Source organism: Trichosurus vulpecula, chromosome 4, assembly GCF_011100635.1.
Source record: "Trichosurus vulpecula isolate mTriVul1 chromosome 4, mTriVul1.pri, whole genome shotgun sequence".
Lineage (NCBI taxonomy): Eukaryota > Metazoa > Chordata > Mammalia > Diprotodontia > Phalangeridae > Trichosurus > Trichosurus vulpecula.
This window is the reverse complement of record NC_050576.1, coordinates 159,403,530-159,424,988: the sequence shown is the minus strand read 5'-3', so window position 1 is coordinate 159,424,988 and position 21,459 is coordinate 159,403,530. Positions and strand designations below refer to the sequence as shown.

Below are 21,459 nucleotides of genomic sequence, written 5' to 3'. Positions count from 1 at the left end.
CTACATCCAATTGCTTAATGCTCAGGGAGGGAGGGATAGAATTTGGAACTCAAAACTTTTTAAGTTTTAAAAATTGGTTTAAGATGTAATGGGGAAAATAGATTATTATATATTTTTAAAAAGGTATATTGGTCTAACTGCCTCATTTTATAGATGAGGGAAGCAAAGCTAGAAGAGGAAAATAAAGTGTAGTGTGTAGATGAATGAGCACTGTTGTGACTAGAAACCAATCCCCTGGCCCAAAGTCCCATGCTGCCAGGGTCACAGCATCCCAGGACTTGAAAATTCTTGAAATGGGAAATTAATGATGACTAATGTCTGCTCCATCACCTCTATTGTCCCTGTCCCTTCCCTGCCTGCCCTGTTTTCAGTCAGGTAGTAAACATTTATTGAGTGCTTACTACAAGCCAGGCACTGTACTAAGTGGTGGTGATAAAAAGAAAGGAAAAAGATAGTCTCTGCTCTCAAGGAGCTCAGTCTAATGGGGGAGACAAAATGCAAACAACTGTGTACCAACAAGATGTATACAGGATAAATAGGAGATGAGTAACTGGGAGAAGGCACTTGAATTAAGGGCTATCAGGAAAGGTTTCCTGTTGTAATAGAGTAATATGGTAGGAGTCCACCTTAAGGGTCACACTTCACCATAGGCATTCCATTGCCTTTGTGGGATAAATCGAAGGACCAAATATGGTCCCCTGTTCATATCTTGTTTTCCTCCCTATCCTAAGCATCCTCACTATCTATACTATATACATAAAACACATTCCTTACCTTCTGGTAAGCCAGAATCTCTCTTAACTTTCAAAGCCCCTGAAATACTACCTCCTTCAAGGAGCCTTCTTGGATTGACCAGAAAAAAAGCTCATAGATTCTTCTGACTTGTCTGGTCGTGGAACTCAATTGTCCCTTTCCTATCTCCTCACCCCAAATATACATCTACTTTGGAAGTATGTCATTTAAATACTTTCATTTTGCTTGTTTACATATTAGCTAAATATTTTCCTTTCACCTCAGACATATGGACACTTAATAGTGTGCCTTTCTTAGCCTATAAGATTCCTATGGTCAGGGCATATCTGGCTAAATTACTCTCCAACAATGGCACAGCTGATTGGTGTTCATCCTTCATTCTCAAAGAAGACCAATGACATCAGGAGGGTGGTGTCTTGACTTGCAAGTGTATGGGACAGAATTTTTAAATAATAGGAGAGACATCTTTAAGAGAAACAAAGTAAATTTTATTCTACAAACCTTGCAAGATTCGGGCACACCTCCATAAGGGAGGAGGTGAGGTAAAAGGGAACCTGCCTTAATTTATAGTCTTAATGAAAAAGATTCCCACCCACCTCTATCCCTTCTCACCATTGGCTGGGGGGGTGGGCTTACAGTCTAGGTGCGAAAACTACACAGAGGACCAAGGTTGATCCGGTTCGTTCAGGTTTTTCCCTATCAGAACTCAACTGCCAAGGTGGCGTCTGAAAGTCTAGGTGGGGGAAGGAGAGACCCTTCCTGGATCAGAGAACAAATAGCTCACAGGAAGTTCATTATCTTCTAATATCTGAGAGAGTGAGGAGGAAGGGCATGCCTTCCCAAAATTACAAGGCCAAATCCCAAAACCTCTCCATTAGACATAACCCTGTGAAGTCTTCACAATTATCCATCCCATGCAGTCCCCCCTCTTCTTATACTACTCTGAAGACTTCACACATCATTGCTGATATAAGTTGCGTCCCCATTACCCTTTTCTAAGGTTTCCATTCCTCAAAATCTCCGACGCATTGACAAATCAAAGGGGGCAGTCCCCTTTGTAAATACAGATACAGAGACCCAAAGGAAAATGATGATGCAATTATCCCTCTAAGATTCAAAAAGTCTTTTTCTGTATAGCTGTTCAGCAGGGAGCATCAAGTCTTCTGGTCCTTGGCATTTGCTCTCAGCACAGCATCCCAGCACCTTCCTCTTGTCTTCTTATAGGAACCAGCTTTCTGTCCATTCTCCTACAAAAGTCACCTTAGCACAATTTTAAGTTACCATTTCTAATCCTTATAACCCTAATCATTTTACAAATTCAAAATTGGAACCTTGACCAATTGTTCTGTTTAAGAAATTCACATCAGAACCCAGTTTCTTATATTTTACATTCACTCATTATTAATTTCCTCACCAGGAGGATATTTCACTTAAGGAATTAACAGGCTCCAGTACATACATAAACACATTAAATAACAAGTTTTTATCACAGTACATGCAATATCATAAACTTTTGTCATGCCATGTTTCTTTGATGGCATTTATAGAATAAGCCACAAGCCATTCTTCTTTTAACATTACTAATTGTAGCAAAACCCTAGATAAGCTTGATATTTACCAAACAGCAAAATAATATTCTCACAAGCCCTTGACCTAATTATCTCTATACCATTACTGAGAGAAAATCTAACTCATATACGGACCTATGCAAAAATGCTACTCCCAGTCCTATAGTAATCTAAGATGTTCCATAATCAATATTTTAATAGATTTTTTTTTTTACTGTACTTACAAAACCTTCTGATTATAGAAATTTGCCACCAAGAGAGTAGGGACTCAGAGTAAGGGGACCATATATTCTTCAGCCCAAGCATTAGGAATATTTGCCTGGCCACGAATGAACTTATAAAAGGAAAGAGAAACTTTATTTCATATCATTATCTGCTTTCATGAACCATCCAGGTTTGACTTTGGTACCCTGCTTTCTCTAAGCTTCATCTTATGCATACTGGCAATCAACAAAATGCCTAAAAGGATTTTGAGGGGGAAGGGGTGCAGACACTTCTCTTAAATATTTTCTATTTCTCCTCCCTCGGTCTGCCTCAGCAAGAGAGGGGGAGTCCCTTTCACTTGCTGAGGAGAATTGACAAAGGTGAGTTGAAGATCTCAGCCACAGGTAAATTACTTTGGGCCTGGCATCCCTTTGAGAACAAAGAAGCCAGCCTTTTAGACATGCTTATTTTTCTATTCCTAGCCATTAGCAGATGGCTTCAAACCATGATTTTATATAATCTCTGTGAAAACAAAATTCAGTAATACCTTAAGGCCAAAGCTTAATGATTATACAAATCAGAATCTTTCTTATGGTAAATACCCAGAGATTCAATAAAACCTTTCATCACTCCCCATTTTCCCAATCAAGTTACAAGTTTCTTCTAGCTCCAGCTCCCCAAAGTCTTTCAATGTGGAGGGTGGGGGAAGGGTGTGGCCAGGAGCACATGGCAGCTAAGAGCAACAACCCCCCACCTAAATTCTTTTATAAAAGTTTGTCTCTCTTTCCCAACTTTTTACCTTAACTTTTTTTTCTTTTCTTTTTACCCTCTGTATCTCCAATTTCAATCTTTCTTTCCTAATCTTGAACATTTCAAGTAAATAATAAATTACATACTCACCCAGCTTTCCTTTTCCCAGCTGCTTTCTTTTTCACCTTAAAACTTAAAGGTTAAAATGACCAACAATTTTTAATCACATCCTAAGCAGACCACTGAGCCTCTTTAAAGTGGTCATCCAATTTTTCGTACAGACTCCTTTACTCTCCTCTACACTTTAAACACTTGCCTGATGTTAGATAGGCTAACTCAATACAAAATACACAGATTTTTCCCTTAGAATCTAACCAACCCTTAATTCAGAGCCCCCAGCCCTCATGGCTGGCAGCTTCAGCTCTGATTCCTTAGCATACCAAAGGAGCCCATTTCAGTCTCCTAGAGTTAAACATTTTTACCTGAACATAGAACAGAAAAACACAGACAAAACATTAGTCAGACAGACATTTCACATGAACAATTTCGAATTCGAATTCAGACCCACTTCCAACATTGCCAGGGGAAACCCATTTTCCCCACCTGAGTTAAATTAAGAGCTCTTTCTACTACTTTGGTACAGCACATTAGGGCCATATGGAATGAGTGAAGACCTCTCAAAAAAGGGAACAAATTAGATAAATAGAAATAAGTAGGATAGTGAGTCCCATTTCTCTACTTAGATATTTTCCTTTCTGTAAAGCCATTTCTCTACTTAGATGTTTTCCCCTCCATAATCCAAGCTAGTGACCGTAAGGCCCCCGAGGTTAAGAACAGGACACAGGATGCTCACATCCTGTGTATTTACCTAATGGTGAGAAGCCTGAAAGAAAGAAGGGTTGAGGTGAATAAGTCAGCAACCATAAAATCCTCTGAAAGTAAGGATAGGACACAGGATGCTCACCCCCTGTGTATTGACCACAGGATAAGGGACCCTCAACTCAGCAGAAAAATGGATGAAAAGCTGGAAAGCCAGGTACAATGTAGACGTGCAAGACCAGTTAGGTATGAACACCATATTCAACAGGATAGTGGTTGTCACTGTGATGAGTGAGTTCTACTTCCCTACATCTCACCCAACCAATGTCCATGTGGGAGAGTCCTCATGGGTTCTTAAGGAGGTTCCAAGGGGATCACAACGACCAGAGCTCTGGAGAAAATAGGAGAGGTCTCCAAGAGAGAGGAAGTTTGAGAACCAGTGCATGGGTGTCTTGCTGTTGTTGTTGCTCAGTCATTTCAGTTGTGTCTGACTCTAGGATCTCATCGGGAGTTTTCTTGGCAAAGATACTAGAGTGGTGTGCCATTTCCTCCTCCAGCTCATTTTACACTAGAAACTGAGGCAGACAGGGTTAAGTGACTTGCCCAGGGTCACATAGCTAGTAAGTGTCTGAGGCCAGATTTGAACTCAGGAAGATGAGTCTTTCAGATTTCAAGCCCAGTGCTCTATCCACTATATCCGCTAGCTCCCCCTAATGCCTGAGTAGATATCCAGAAAAACATTAGCTGGAAACTGGAGAATCACAAAATGACAGAATCTCAGAGTTGGAAAGGACTTCAGATACCATCTACTTCTACCAATGTCTGAACAATAAGAGAAGCTGTAACATTATTGATAAACATTCATTCAGACTCCTTGGAGGTCTTCAATGGAGAACCTACTGCCTCTTAAGATAGCGCCTTCCACTTTTAGATGACTCTCATTGGAATATCTTTCCTTAAATCAAGCCTAAATTTCCAGTGTTACAACTTCCCCTTCCCTCCACCAATGTTTCTACCTGCTGGAGGCAACAAAACAAAATTAATGCAAATAATATCTCTTCTAGAGATAGTCCTTTAAATGATTGAATTATTATCATGTCAAGCTAAGCCTTGTCTTTACCGGGTTAAACATCCCTAGTTCTTTCAGTTGCTCCACATATAAGATCATCTTGAGGTCCTTCACCATCCTTCCTCTGGACCCCTTCCAAATAATCAATGTCCCATGTTACATGTCATGCCCAGAAATGAATACAACATTCCAGTTGTGGACTCGTCGTGGCAGAGAACAGTGGTACTAGCATCTCTCTAGTCTTATACACTATACTTTTCTTGATTCAGTTTAATATCAAATGAACTCCCTTGCAGGCTACATCAAACTATTGATTCATATTGAGCCTGTGGTCCACTAAAATCCCTGGATTCTTTTCAGGTGAAATGCCCCCTCACCATACTTCTTCAGTCTTCTATTTCTAAAGATGAATTTTTTTTTACCTAAGTGTAAAATTTAAATTTATCCTTATTAAGTTTCATCTAGTTCAACCCAACATTCAAAGTTAGTGAAATTTTTTAGATCCTGACACTGTCATTTGGATTAGCCAGCTCTCCTAGCTTTTAGTCACGTGTAGTTTTGATTGACATAATCATCTATTCTTTTACTCAAGTCACTGATTTAAAAAAATCATCAAGATGATGTCTCTAAGAGATGTCCCAGCATAAGATCTAGAATTTGGGGACTATAGGAGGCAGGAATTTCTATAGAAGAATGTTTGTGATTGACACCCTTCAGCTATGGGGTTCATGGGCATATTTCAAGACTAGAATGACCCTCTGATATGTTTCATTTTCTCTCTCAGTTCCAGTGTCTCATCCTATTCTCACTCTCAGTGCAGCTGGGATGCAGGCTATAGTGGGGGAAGTGCTGCAGTTTCAATGTGAAGTCCTCAAAGGTTCTGCTCCAATCTTTTATCAGTTTTATCATAAGGGTTTAGTCTTGAAGACGATCTTGGCCCCGTTTGGAGGTGCAGTATCCTTTAACCTCTCTGTGACAACTGAGCATTCTGGGGATTACTCCTGTAAAGCCAACGATAGCTTCAGTAGCCAGCTCAGTGAGATGCTGGAACTCTCTATCCTGGGTAAGTTAGAAGTCCTGGGATCCATTCCAGAATCCCCATGAGGCTGAAAAAAACGAAAACAAAATGCCACCTCCTGTCATGTTGGCCCACAAGTCAGTGCTTTCTGGGAATGGGCCACCTTGGTTACTTAATAGTGTCTGGAAGAAGTGTATGTCCTTACACTCTAGAATTTATGTTTGGATTGCTCTTTCTTCCCTAGACCCCGCAGAAAGGGGCCTACTCATCATGGGAGTCGTTGTGTCCTTGCTCGGCATCTTGGGTCTTGTGGCTATTGCCATTCTGGTTTACTTCAAGCTCAAGAGGTTTGTAATCCCTATGATTACTTTCTGTTATGACAATGAAAACAATTTGATTCCAAGGCCTATCCACTGGAAATAGTGCTCTTTAAAGTAGAAGCTGGGATCCACTGGAAGACTGGGTTTTGATCCCAAGGAGACCCCAAGGGTTATGTGATTAACTAATTAGAGGGTGGGAAGATGGGCTGTATCCAACCTTCTCTTCCATAGCTAATTGTGGGACTTGTCTCCAACATTACCACATCTATCTTCACTCTGGAACATTTTTTCATTCTGTTCCATCTTCCCTTGTACAAGTTACCTGCCTCCTCCTTCTAAACCAAGTGTGTGCTCCATAGATAAAAAGGTAGAAAGAAGGCAGATAGATAGGATAGATAGAGAGAACAAACATTTATTAATGTTATGTTATCTTATATATATAATGTTATATATAATATATAGATATATATGTAATATATAGATAAAGATATTATATAGATATATAGTAATGTTATCTATAGAAACAAGCAAAGAAGGGAGGGGGGCAATCCCTACCCTTAAGACGTATACACTCTAATGAAGGAAGGTAATATATAAAAGGCATCTGGAAAGAGGAAGGAAATGGTACATGCACATGGGGCAAGGCTGCGGGTGAGAAAGTAGAAAAGAATGAGGTGAGTAAGTATGGCCTGGGCACCTTATGAAATGAAGGTTGGGTCTAGGAATCCACCAATCAGAAGAGAGGGATACAGAGCAGCAGCATCTCCAGGATGAGGAGCCTGCTGTTGAGAAAACGGAAAGTCTTCAGAGTGAGGAGTACAGATGGGGGTTAGAATCCAAACATTACCTGGGCACTCAAAGCAGTAGTTTGGAAGGTGCCATTGGAAAATTCAACTTCCTCTCCCCAGTATGTCCACCCTCTTCCTCCCACATCATTTTATGGTAGAGTAGTGAAGAGGTTCAGGGTTGCTGGGATCCTGAGAATGCCAAGGCAGAGTTGCCTGTAATGAATTCAGATACTCAAGCCTTCTCTTTAGTCAAGTGGCAGTTTATAGTAACACCAGTTCCTTTGGGGAACTTGCAACTTAGTATCCATCTGGTCGAACTCATATATGAAAAAAAATCCCTATCACAACATGCTCAAGAAGTGACCAGCTTGGGGAACCAGCTACCTCCTGATCACTTTGGGACAGTTCAATTTATAAGAAAGATTTTCCTAACTTGAGCCTAAATCTGCTTTTACCTATTACTTCCCTGTAGAATTATCCATTCTTCCCTGTAGAGTCCAACAAAACAAGGCCAATCCCTCTTCCAGGTAACAGCTATTCAGTATTTTAGGGTGCTTATAATATCCTCCCCAAGATAAATGTCTCTAGTCCTGTCAGCTGATCTTCCTTTAGCATGGACTTGAGTTGTTAACCCAGGGCAGAGGACAGAGGGAGTGTCATCTCCTTTTTCCTAAAAATTATGTCCCTCTCTAGTTTACCCCCAAGATCACATTGACATCTTGAGTTGCCCTTTAACACTGTTGCTTCAGAATGAGCATGAAATCCACTAAGACCCCCAAACTTTCCCCAGATAAACAGCTATCAAACAATAACTAGTATAGCGTGTATTTGTGAGGTTAACTTCTTTGCTTATTTTTCTTTATTATGAATGCAACAACCACTGACAAACATTCCAATAAGCAAACAACAAAGAACAAAAAGCAGATTATATTTGATCCTAGAGGCAATAGGGAACTACTGTATCTTTTTTTTGTTGGTTTTGGGGGTGGGGTTTTTGGCACTGGAAAAGGCTTCTGGACTTTACTGAAAGAAAACAATAAATAATACTGTGATTAAAAAAAGATCAAAAGAAGACTATACATAGTTTGATACATAATTAGAAAGTTCACGAAAGATTAATAGAAAGACAACAGTAACAATAAGTTATACAAGTATATTAAAATATATTGAAATAATATATTAAAAGCAAAAATTAATAGGAAAAAGGATTTATATGTGTATATATATACATATATGAATACTCACACAGTTACATAATAAATAATGCACCATGATCTACACTAGTTTCTTGCTAGCTTTTTAACATGACATTTTAAAAAGTAAAAGGTACATTCTCTACAGTTTGAAATGGCTATACCACTGAAAATCTGAAAAACATGTCTAGATATACTTAAGTTAACCAACAAATGCTGAAAGACAGCTAACATGAGAACAGTAAGGCATGTATTAATGACACTGCAATGCACTTTGTGATTGGTCTTCTAAGAACATTTGCATCAGAGGCTCTCAGTCAATGGTGCTAATGAAGCTTCTTTGGTGGGGGGAATGACATGGTCAGACTTGAGCTTTAGGAATCTTAATTTGGCAGTGATAGTAGGAAAGATTGGAGAGGAAAGAAATTAGATGAAGAGAGGGGGAATTGAGAATCTATTTCAATAACCTAGGCAAGAGGTAATGAGAGCTTGAACCATGTTCTAATGTGAATGATGAAAAACGAATGAAAATGATGAAAAAGGAATGAATGTGAGAGGTGTTAAGCATAGAGAATCAACAAAATTTGGCAACTGCCTAGATACATGGGGGAAGGAGACCGAAGAATCAAGTATGATTCCTTAGCTGTGATCCTGGGTGAGTGGAATAGTGGTATCCTCAATGAATTTAGGGAACTTAGGAGGAAGGAGGGAAGGATAATGAGCTCTATTTTTCACATGTCAAATTTGAGATGCATATGGGGGATCCAGGAGGAGATGTACAGCAGGCTATTGGAGGTACAAGACAAACTCAGAAGAGAGATAACTTGGAAGTTATATTCCTAGAGATGATAGTTGGATTAATGGAAGTTAATGTCATCAAGAAAGACAATGTGGAAAAAGACAAAGAGAGAGAGCACAGGAGAGAGACCACAGAGGTGGTGAAAACTGACAATGATCCTACAAGCAGACCGGGAAGGATTCTTCAAAGAGGCAGGAATGAACCATGAAAGATTGGTGTCACAAAACCCCAGGGAAGACAGGATATCCAGTGCTGCAGATAATTCAAGTAATATGAGGACTTTATCCTTTTATTAAAGGATCATTGGGTGTCCTTGGAGAAAGAAATTTCAATTGCTTGGTAAGAATGAAAGCCAGATAGCAAGACACTAACAAATGACTAGAAGGTAAGAAGGTAGGTACAAAGAGCATAGAGCTTTGTGTAGGAATTCGGCTGTGAAAGGAGGAAAAGACACAGGACTATAGCTTGAAAAAATGGTAGGTAAATTGAAGGTTTTGTTTTGTCTTGTTTTTAAGAAAGATAAGCTATGGATATGTTTTTAGGCAACTAGGTAGGGGCCAGTGGATACAAAAAAGAGACTGAAATTTGGATAGAAAGTGAGCAAAGAGACAAGCTTCTAGAAGAGATATGATGAGATCAGATCAAAGGTACAAGTGGAGGAGTTGGTGTTGGAAAGAAAGATCATTTTTCTCTAAGACTGAAAAAAAGGAATAATGAAGAATAATGTTGAAGTGATTTGATGAATTTAATCAAGGAAGAAAGCTGGTGACAGATGACCTATGGCCTGTCTCTGTGCCAGGCTAATGATATGTTTCCTTAACTCATCTATTTTCTGTTTGTTTCCAAGTAGTCTGTGGTATACTCCAATCAGAATAGTCTGTTTCTGTTTGTTCCTTCACTTGGTCTTCATCCAAATGCTTTCCATCTTTCTTTACTACTCTGACTCTTGGATTTCCTCACATGATCACACAATGCCACTCTCCAGATCCTACTTCTTCCATCTCATTCTCTTTACAACCACTCCTTGTTAAATGGTGTTCATTCCTGGTTCTCCTTATAGCCAAACTCCTTTTAAAATCTCTCTTACTTGAAGGCTCAGCTCAGGGGCCACCTCCTCAAGGGAGCCTTACCTCATTCCCTCTTGCTATAAGTAAACCCTTCCTTCTCAAATTTTTCCTGGAGTACCTTATCTGTATCTCTCCTTTATCACAGAATACTTTTCACTTTTTATCGTAGTTACCTACATATATGTCCTATTTCCTTAACCCAAATAGAATGTAAACCTATTGAAGGCAGGTATAAATAAATTTTTTTACAGATTTATATCTTTAGTCATTTCCACTATGTATGTGTATGTATGTAGTTTATCAATGTTTGTCAAATGAAGTATGCAGGAGTGGATTTTGAATTCAACAAGTATGTACTGAGTGAGCAAATGCTATGTGGCTAGATGGTTGTAAGCACTAGGAGGGGTCTAGAATTTTTAAAAACTGAATTTTAGAACTAGAAGTGTTTTTAGAGATCATCTAGTTTTACATAATTTATTTTTCAGGTAAAAGAACCTGGAAAGGTTCTGCAGGAAAGAGAAATAATGGCCAAGATAACAGAATACATAGGTAGAGGCAGAGCCAGGATTAGACATCAGTTCATTGGGAAGAATAATAGTCAATCTTTGCCCCATGGGAATTTACAGAATTATTATAAAGACAAGATTTAAGCCTATGAAACAATACAAAATTGTCATTCTAAACACAAGCTAGTCATTTACACTCCATCTTTGCGAAAGCACAGTGAGCTAACAATGGGACAAATTAGCTTCTGACCAAGGATTCATGGACTCTCAGAAATGGAGCAAGGGAAGAAAGAAAGGAGGAAAGGAAGGGGAGGAAGAAGATAGAGGAGAAAGAATAAAGGGAGGGAGGGAGAGAGGGAAGGAAAGAAGGGAAACAGGGAGAGAATAAGTGAGGAAGGAAGGGGGGAAGGAAGGATGGAAGAAAGGAAGGGGGAGAGGGAGGAGGGGGAGAGAAGGAAGGTAGGGAGAGAGGGAGGGAGGAAGGAAGAGAGGAAGGGAAGGAAGAAGGGAAGAGGAAAGAAAAGAAGGAAAGAGGGAAGGAAAGAAAAGAAAGAAGGAAAGAAAAGAAAGAGAGAGAAGGAAGGGAGAGATGGAGGGAATGAGGGAGGGAGGGAATAAGGAAGGATGGAAGGAAAGAAGGAAGGGAAATAGGGAGAGAGGGGGTAGGGAAGGAAGGGAGAGAGGAAGGGAGAGAGGAGGGGAAGAAGGAAGGGAAGAAGGAAGGGAAGAAGGAAGGAAGGGTAGGGTGGAGGGGGAAGGGAAAAAGGAGAAAGGAAGGGAGGGAGAGAGGGAGGGAATGAGGAAAGGAAGAAGAAAAGAAGGGAGAGAGGAAGGAAGGAACAAACAAAGGAAGGAAGGAAAGAAGAAGGAAGGGAAGGAAGGAAAGGAAAGAGGGAGGGAGGGAAAGAGGATGGAAGGGAGCAAGGGAGGGAGGAAAGGAGGGAGGGGAAAAAGGAGGGAAGGAAGAAAGGAAAGAAGGGAGAAAGGGAGGGAATGTGGAAGGGAGGAAGGAAGGGTGGGAGGGAAGGAGGGAGAAAGGGAGGTAAAGAGGGAGAAAGGAAAGTAAAGAGGGAGGAAGGGAGAGAGTAAGGGAATGAGGAAGGAAGGAAGGAAAGAAGGAAGGAAGGAAGGGAGGGAGGGAGGGAGGGAGGGAGGGAAGGAGGGAGGGAGGGAAAGAGGGAGGAAGGAAGAGAGAGAGAATAAGGAAGGGAGGAAGAAGGGGAGAGAGGGAGTGAGGGAGGAAGGAAGGAAGGGAGCGAGGGAGGGAGGAAAGGAGGGAGGGGAAAAAGGAGGGAAGGAGGAAAGGAAAGAAGGGAGAAAGGGAGGGAATGTGGAAGGGAGGAAGGAAGGGAGGGAGGGAAGGAGGGAGAAAAGGAGGTAAAGAAGGAGGAAGGGAGAAAGGAAGGGAATGAGGAAGGAAAGAAGGAAGGAAAGAAAGAAGGAAGGAAGGAAGGAAGGGAAGGAGGGAGGGAGGGAGGGAGGAAGCTGCTGTTCCATTCCTCTGCTAATATGCCGTTCCTCTATTTTGCTTTTCAGGAAGAAGTCCTGTCTCTGAGCCTTCCAGGTAAGGTCTCTGCCTCTTCTGTTTTTCTCATTATCTGGGCATCCACACTGTAAAAACACGGAACTTGGTCTAGTCGTTGTCATTTGTCTCTTGGGCTGGATGTACCCAGGCTCTGTTTTACATGCATTGGGATAGGCAAAAACAATTCCCTGGACACTGTCACTGCCCATAGCCCTAACTCTTTACCTTGGCTATCCAGTTACTGCTCTATTTAGACCTCCATTAATATCATGCTGGTTTAAATATTTAACTTACAGACTTGTTTGATGATGTACATGTGTCCATGTGTTCTCTAATTCTGTCCATGTCAGAGCCTTAGGCTAAGATTATTTATAAATGGCACTGGTGGCTTGCACTGAGTTTGTCTAACTCGTTCTACATATTGCCCAGTCCAAGAAGAAAAACATAAAAAAATGTTCAATCAATGTTTTTTCCACATGATACTTATAATAATAAGGATAGCTGATCGAGGCATCCAGGCGACCAGAATGGCCAACACATCAGCAGGCCAGAGTCACATTGTCTGGGGCCTGTCTCCAGGCTGCCACACCTCTTCTACTTTAGGCTCCCCTTTCTGCCATTTTGTGACTGATGTTTCTCCTGTAAGGTCCCACATAAACCACCTCATAAGCTGTCCAGAGCTCTTGGCTTCAGGTTTTCCTATAACTTGTTCCACATCATTCTCCTTTCTCCCAGGGATCTCTTCCTGATAGTCACTCACATTCAGTGTTTCTGTGTCTCACAGGGACCGACCTATCACAGACCCCCAAGAATCTGGCCACTCAAACTCAGTCCCCCCAGTGGAGCTGCAGCCAATATATGACAATGGTAAAGTCTTTTCCCATTGAAACAGGATTCCAGTGTAGGCACACAAAGTCAGGAAGGAGAAGAAAATAAACATATATATGTATATTTGTATGTATATGTGTATGTATATATACTTTATATATATTTATGTGTATGTCTATATATACATGTATATATACATATACATATATAGACATACATATAAAATCACCAACTACATGCCAAATACTACTCTAAGGGCTTCTTACGAATATTATGTCTTTTGATTCTCACAGCAACTATGCAAAGTAGGGGCTGTTATCCCTATTTTATAGTTGAAGAAACTGAAACAAGCAAGGCTTAAGTGGCTTGGCCAGGGTCACACAGCTAGTGAGTGTCTAAGTCCAGATTTGAACTCAGGACTTTCTAACTATAGGCCCAGTACTCTATCCACTGAGCCACCTAGGTGCCTCCTAAGGAGAGATGGGAAGACAGGGACAGAGACAGGGACAGAAACAGAAATAAACAGAGAGAAGGAGTATGGGCAGAGAGAGAGGTGGGGGGGCAGAGAGGCTCTGCTTAGGCTTAGTCACTCACAATAAATCAATAGTGGGAAGAATATTAGATCTGGAACCAGGGGACCTGAATTCAAATCTTGCCCCCACTATTTTCTGTCTGTACCGAGGTCAAAATCTCCTTGAGCTTGGGTTTACTGAAGTGTAAGATGAGGAAGTTGGCTTAACTGGCTTCTGAGTTGCTTCTGGCTCTTCTTATGACTCCTCTAGAATCATGAAGGGGAATATTGGATAGGAAATGGATGTGAAGAAGATTCAGTAATTTGAAATCATGGCCAGGACCTCCAATGAAACCTTCTCTTCTCTTCCAGTGACTCCATTCATTGAGGACGTGGTCTATACTGAAGTATGGAATATGCAGCACGGGAAAATAAACACAGGTAAGACATTGGTCAGTGGTCATAATTCAGAATCACATCTTTGCTATGTATCAATGGGTTAGAATATCTCAAAATTGACTAATCTTCTTGGTAAGGCAATAAATTCCCATTACTAGAGATATTCCAGCAAAGACTAGATGACCATTTATGGGTTGAGGTGACAGAAGGGATTCATGCATAAGAAAGTGGGTGGGATGAGATGACCTCTTAGGTCCCTTCCATGATTCTAAATGTGAACCTTTGATCAAGATGTCCAGGCAAAGTTTGTGTTCTCTGGTGTAACCTATCATTAAAGACAGATAATTCCACAGTGTAGTCCATAGTGCAGAGAAATGAGTGCTATTCAATACGTATTTATTGAGTTCTGTCTTCAGCAGCTAGGTGTCACAGTGGATAGAGCACTGGGCTTGGAACCAGGAAGACTCATCTCCCTAAGTTTAAATCTAGCCTCAGACACTTACTAGCTGTGTGACTCTGGGCAAGTCACTTAACCCTGTTTGCCTCAGTTTACTCATCTGTAAAATGAGCTAGAGAAGAAAATGGCAAACCATTTCAATATCTCTGCCAAGAAAACCCCAAATGGAGTCTCAAAGAGTCAGACCTGACTGAAATGACTCAACAACAAAAGGCTGTAAACTTTGCGCTCTGTAGTGTAGTAAGACATGATGATGAATTAAAACGTAGTTTTTTCCCTCGAGTAACTCCCTATCTAGGAAGGAGATAAGACATCATAATTATAAATCAAGTTAGAACAGTTTAAGTGTTAGAAGAGAGGTAGAAAGGTAGTAAAGGGAAGAAAATGGAAGGTTTCATGGAGGGAGTGGCATTTGAACAGGGGCCTTGAATAAGGCATGGATTTCACCAGCCATCAATGGCAAGGTTGAAATGAAGGGAAGAGGAAGGAGGCGATTTTTGAAACAAGGTACAATTTGAACAAGGTGCAAAACCAGGAATTTACTGAGCATAATATAGGCATAAATAATTGTCTTGTTTGACAGATGCACTGGGGAATAGTAGGAGATAAATCTTAGAACGTAAGTTGGGATTATAATGTAGTGAGTCTTAATACCAGACTGAGAAGTTTGCATTGGACTATATAGACACTATGAACAGAGCTATGCTTTAAGAAAATTAATTTGGTAGCAGTATACAATATAGAATGGACATGGGAAAGATAAGTCAAACAGACCAATGATGAAGCTATTGAAACAGAAGAGGTGAGGGGTGATGATGTGGTAAACCAGAGTCATGGCTGAGAGAACAAGAACAGAGAAGGAGACACAAGAGACACAGATGATGGTTGAGAGGTAGAAATTAATAAAACTTGTCAAGTGATTCAATTGGGAGATGAGGGGGAAAGGCAGTGAGGAAGAGAGGAGAGTTAAAGAATACTCCAAGGATTTAAGCATGGACCAATAACAAAGCTGTTGTACAATGAATGAATGAATGAATGAAAAGCGTTTACCAAGTGTTTGCTATGTGCCAGGCACTGTTGGGGATACAAATAAAAAAGTAAGACAGTCTTTACTGTCAAAGAGCCTACCTTCTGATAGGGAGAAACAGCACATATTAGGGAAACAGTGGCCAGAGAAAGGAACTTTAGTCTGGGCAGCCCTAAGGCAATCGGGTGACATACTCTTTCCAGAAGCAATAGTAATATTGAATTGATGAACAGAACTAACAGTCAGAAAGAGGGGGTGGTTGGGGTGGGGGAGTGGGAAAGGGGTATTTTGAGATAGGTTGAGTTTAAAGAGTAGGTGGAACATCCCGATGGAGACATCCATCCAAGTAGTTGGAAATATGGAATTAGACTTTGGGGAGCTACAGGCATAAAGCTGACAGATGAAGGCACAGGAATGATGGCAGTGACCAAGGAAAAAAGTACAGAGAAAAAGAAAGTCAGGATTGTGACTCTGGATCAATTCGATTTGTCTCAACAAACATTAAGCACCTACCATGTAAAGATATACTATGTGCTGGGAAAAAAAGAAAGCTTAGATAATATATAATCCTTGCCCTCATAAAGCTACCTGTGAGGGGCAAGATGATGAGAACAGGGAAGAGACAAACACAGGTCATTATAATCCAAAATATTATGTAGTGAGTGTACTAAACAGAAGACATTTCTGAAGCTTAGCAGAGACAGCATGGTATAGGGTAAAGAGGACTGAATTTGAAATCAGAATACCTGAATTTGAGTTAAGGGTTTACATATTACCTGTGAGTTTGGATAAATCACTTTATCCCCAGGGACTCTGTTTTCTCATGTGTAAAATGACAGGGTTGTACTAGATTGCCTCTAGGGTCTCTTTTGCCTCTAGAATCTAAGATCCTTATAAGTGATGACTGTTGAACAGATCTCCAAAAAGAGATATTGTCCTTGGGATTTAATGCTCCTTTTTTGATAATCCCTAGAATGGTAACCAATCTTGGGAAGACTGTCCTTTGGTCTGAATATCACTTCTTATAAAGCCTGTGACTTTGTGTAGTTCAACTTCTTTATAGTACTTCCTAATCAGTCCCTAGACCTTCCCAGGTGTTCCCCAATGCATAGCACCATCTGAAAATGTGGTCACCATAGTGCTTCCTTTCCTTGCTGCATGGACTGTACTTGAGTACAGTCATGGAGCCATGTGACTCTCCTGATACCATCTGTTCCCTACCTATGTCCTAAACCACAAAACTATACGAGCTAGGAGGCGTAGTCGCCTACTATGGGCTAGTAAATGAATGGATAAATGAAAAAAAGGCATTGATTAAGCATTTAGTATGGGATTAGACACTGCGCTGAGTGTTAGGTAAATGAGGGCCATTCCTTGGAACATGCTTAGAGTTGCTTTCCTGGGTCCATCTGGGAATTTTGTGGTCTGTTCACAGAAATCCAGTGATATAACACTAAGAAGAATGACCATTTGTGTACAGTGTAGCAAACCCTGAATGATCCCCTTGGTCATTCCCTGCCCCATAACAATGGCAAGTGGATGAGGAGTTGTGTCAGTCAAAAGAAAATTTCCAACTCTCCCATGTGGCAAGTGACAAAACTTTTCTCTGGATTCCCTGCCATCTCCATGTGAAACATGGACTTAACTAGGCAAGCTGCACCTGGGATTCTGGCACCCTTTTTTATTTTCTGTTTCCTTTCTTGAGTTGATAACCAAAGACCATTCTCAAGGTGAACATGTTTAGACTTGAATGTGACCTTGTGCACTGGAGGTTCTAGGTCCAGTGAGTAGAACATCCTAGTGCCAGAGAAAGGCTAGCCCCCTGCAAGAAGACTGGGCTGAGCTTGGCCATTTTATCAGCGTGCATGTACTAAGAGTTGTTTAGACAGTGCAGAACCAAGGTGAAATGTAAAATGCCTATTTGGAAATCCCACAGACTGCTTTATGCGCCTGTCTAGATATAAGCCAGAAAGAGGAAGTGAAGCCAAAAGTGAAAAGTATTCATTCCCTCAGGCCACCACCTTAATGATGTGAGTATTACCAGCCAAAACTAACCATAGTCATCCTCCTCCCAATGAAGCAGTTCTTTCTCTCTTGTGACTTCCCCAGATACCACCCCTGAAGAGGGCTTTCTCTTCGAAGTAATGGGGGAGAAGGGAGAGAGGAATAGGAAAAAGTGAGGCTGCATGCCTCAACAACCCAACTTTGTCCCAGACAGCAAAATGGTGCTCTAACTAATTGTTTTTTAAGTCTAGTGCAGGTTTAGGTCTGGTTTAGTTCTGCCTGTTGTGAAGTTTATTTTTTTAGTTACTAAGAGATCAAAATCATAGGATTATATCTCTTAATTGGGCTCAGCCCTCAGCCAGAAGAAAGCCTGGGAGTTGGGGATAGAACACAGCAATTAAGTCAGATTTATCCAACCCACAAAGGAAATTAAAACTATTTAAACAGATATTGTAAATATAACTTTAAAGAACAGAATACACATTAAAACCAGCTTCTGCCCTAATAGGACAGAAAGGAGGCAGTCCTTCACTGTATGGTACCTATTCTCCCAAATGGAAAGTCAACAACTATTACTCCCATTCTGGCCACTAAAACCAGAGACAGATGGAGCCGCACTGAAAGCTCAGGCACTGAATGCATGGCGATTACACCTCATTGCTCAGCTCCTCAGGCTTACCTCCTGTTCCAGCTTCTATTATATCCCTTGTTCATTTGAGTTAAGTCAACAAGCATTTGTTAAGAGTCTACAATGTGTCAGATACTGTGTCAATCCCTGGGGATACAAAGAAAGGCGAACAACTATATACAAACACGACATAAACAAGATAAATTGGAGCACTGATAATCCTTCTGCTGCAACTACCCACAAGCCCTCCAGCTGCTGCCACAATCAGCTGCTCAGCATCAAAGAGGACATCCCTTCATCATTTCAAACAGCAAGTCCTTTTAACACTGAGTTACCACAACAAGGCCACAAATCTCTCACATGCCCAACCAGAACCAGGATGGCCCTGGTCACACGAATTTTAAAAAGTGGCAGTCCCTGTCCACAAGGAGTTTTCATTTTGAGAGAGAGGTAGATGAGTGCAGTGGCCAGGGAAAGGCAAAGTTACAGGGATGATTAGCATAATCCTCGGGTGATCAAATGATGCACCCTTTCCATAGGCAATGGTAGTATTGATTTCATTACTGTTCCAAGCTGGAGAGGTAGAAAATGAGAAGAATGAAGTGGGGGACAATTGCTGCCAAGGAGACGGAAAGATGGTATTGTAGGGGTGGCTGTGGTCTTCTAGACGTAGTGAGCTCTCACTAAGTAGCACAACCCTAAGCTAAGGGCTAGAGGGCCAAATGGAAGAGTGAGGCTGTGTCCCTGGGTGATGTGGCAGGAAGATGGTATTCTCATGTGGCTAGTGACTAACTGTTTTCCAGGTTCATATTACTGGACACATTCTGAGAGACAATAGTAGTGAAAGATTAGCCTAAACTTCTCCTCCTCCTCACCTCCATTGGAGTCTTTTGGAAATGGATTATAGATGCATCTCTGAGTAACTCCTCTTCTTGAGTCTGTCTCTGGAAAACTACTGCCACTTGGGATCTGACTATTTCTTTTGAGTGTCCAACTTCTACTGTGCATAATAAGAACACATTTCTCCTTTCCCTTCATTAAGGGACCCTCTGTAAGGTTAATGGGGAGTAAGATCTTCCTTGCCCATCAATAGGCCTCATGTGGAGCCCATTAAGGGAAGCTTATTTGCTTGTAGGAAGACTTACACACCTTTTGGTTAGTTTCTAATTAGGCACTGAGCCTGTTAGCTGAAAGAGTATATATTCTGAGAGGTGAGCTTTTGCTTTGGGGGTTTGCTTAGATGTTGTGATTCCCTGGTTGAGACTCTGAGTGGCCATATGTTCAGAGCTCCCCAAATGCTCAGAGGTAAAGGCTCTCTCAATCTAGTGGCAAATGTAAAGCATAGTTTAGTATACTTTAGTATATATAGTATAGTATAGAGTTTTGCTTTGACTCAGGCAGTAGAGCCCTGTCTGATAGTCTGTTTAATTAAAAAATGTTGTTGACCCCTGAAACAGCTGTCTTTCCTAGTGAAGCAGATAAAAGAACCTGTGCTAGCAGCCATCCTGGGTATGCCAATGTGGTTGCCATTACACCCTCTCCAAGAGTACAAGCTAAGAATCACCAACCTTTTAGGCATATGCTACAGAAAGTTGCTGACCATTAGAGATTTTTACATGAAGAAAGCAATGACAGGCATTCTTGACAACAGAAGAAGCCTCTACCAGGTTCTCATGATCATAAAAACAAGAAGCAAATACCTAAAGCAGACACTCTTTAGACATTTCTTAGGTAAGGCCTGGGGAAAGAAATGGAAAAGGCACTAAGAGTGGAATTTTAGAGGAAGATTTCATGGATCCATGGGGTTTTAAAGATTTAGCAGAAAGCAAGAGTTAAATGACAGATGAAACAGAAAGCTGTCTGGGTTAGAACTTAGAAAGAGAGGGGAGAAAGGAAAAGCAATGTAGAGGGGAGCAATGAAGGTACAATGGTTCTGGCTGTAGGACATAGAATATGAGGTATGGAATTTGTGTGGAAAGGTCATTGCATATAACTCAATGCTCCTTTTCCCTCCACAGCAGATACCTCAGAGACCCTTCCGGAGGACAAGGTGAGTCATGTTCCTTGCTTTTCCTTTTCCATGCCCCTTCTCTCTTTCTTCTCCATGTCCTCATCTATTTTTTTGCCTTCTAGGACTCAGTCACGTATTCTGAGGTAAAGACACATAGCCCTAATGACTCAAGAGGGAAAGATAAGTCCATGGACAGGAACCATGAAGATGGTACAGAAAACTATGAAAATATCCTGCTCTCCTGACCTTATGATCCCAAACCTAGACCCATCACATTCTTCCAGCACCTTTAGTTTACATCACCCATCTGCTTTCCCCTCTGATGCTCTTTCTTCAGTTACTCTGAGGTGAAGCTAGCACATACTTTATTCAGTGAATGAACTTAGCAGGTACGAACAGGGCTCTGGATAAGATATAGTTATGGGAAAATAAAGATAGCCAAAAGGTCAAACTAATGTGAATTCCCTCTAAAACCATCTCAAGAACTATAAGAAAATGTGCCAAATCAAACAATAAACCATCACCAAAAAAGATGGACTGAAAAGAATCTACATTAACATTCTTGTTGTTAAGTCAATTAGTCATAGCAGACTCTTCAAGACCCCATCTGGGGTTTTCTTGGCAAAGAAAGTGAGTGGTTTGCTGTTTCCTTCTCCAGCCCATTTTTGCAGATGAGGAAACTGAGGTCAACAGGGTTAAGTGACTTGCAGGGGGTCACACAGCTAATAAGTGTCTAAGGCCAGATTTGAACTCAGGCCCTCCTGACTCCAGGCCCAATGCTCTGTCTGCTTCACCACCTAGCTGTCTTTCAGATACTCTCCACAGTTTTTTTTAATGAAGAAGTGAAGAAAAGACAAACAGAGAGAAACATGTTGCCTCTGTTAAAAATATAAAATTAATTTAGAGAAGAAATGGAAAGGTTGAAGTAGAATCTATCATACTTCAGCAGAATACAAAAAAGCCGGAGATGGCAATCATAATCTCAAACAAAGCAACAGTAAAAATAGGCATCATTAGAAAAGGTAAACAATGAAACCACGTTATGCTCAAAGACGCCACAGATAACAAAACAGCATCAGTGATAAATACACATGCACCAAAAAACAGTCTCTAAGTACTTAAAGGAAAAATCGACTGAATTATTGGAAAGACTAGAAAGAAAAAGTTTTCTATCTCTACACACTTAAAAGAGAATAAAAGAGAGAATGAGGTGAT

General features: G+C 40.8%; 1 protein-coding gene across 1 annotated transcript in view; it reads left to right on the top strand.

Annotated features, from left to right (window-relative positions):
• The window catches only part of LOC118847684 (Fc receptor-like protein 2), a 54,430-nt gene extending 33,941 nt beyond the window's left edge, over positions 1-20,489 (top strand). The window contains exons 7-14 of the mRNA XM_036756262.1: positions 5,948-6,226; positions 6,426-6,528; positions 11,889-11,896; positions 12,391-12,418; positions 13,164-13,246; positions 14,091-14,159; positions 20,252-20,283; positions 20,367-20,489. Coding sequence (XP_036612157.1) covers positions 5,948-6,226; positions 6,426-6,528; positions 11,889-11,896; positions 12,391-12,418; positions 13,164-13,246; positions 14,091-14,159; positions 20,252-20,283; positions 20,367-20,489 — 725 coding nt within the window. The remainder of the gene's footprint in view (positions 1-5,947; positions 6,227-6,425; positions 6,529-11,888; positions 11,897-12,390; positions 12,419-13,163; positions 13,247-14,090; positions 14,160-20,251; positions 20,284-20,366) is intronic.
• The last annotated feature ends 970 nt before the right edge of the window (positions 20,490-21,459 follow it).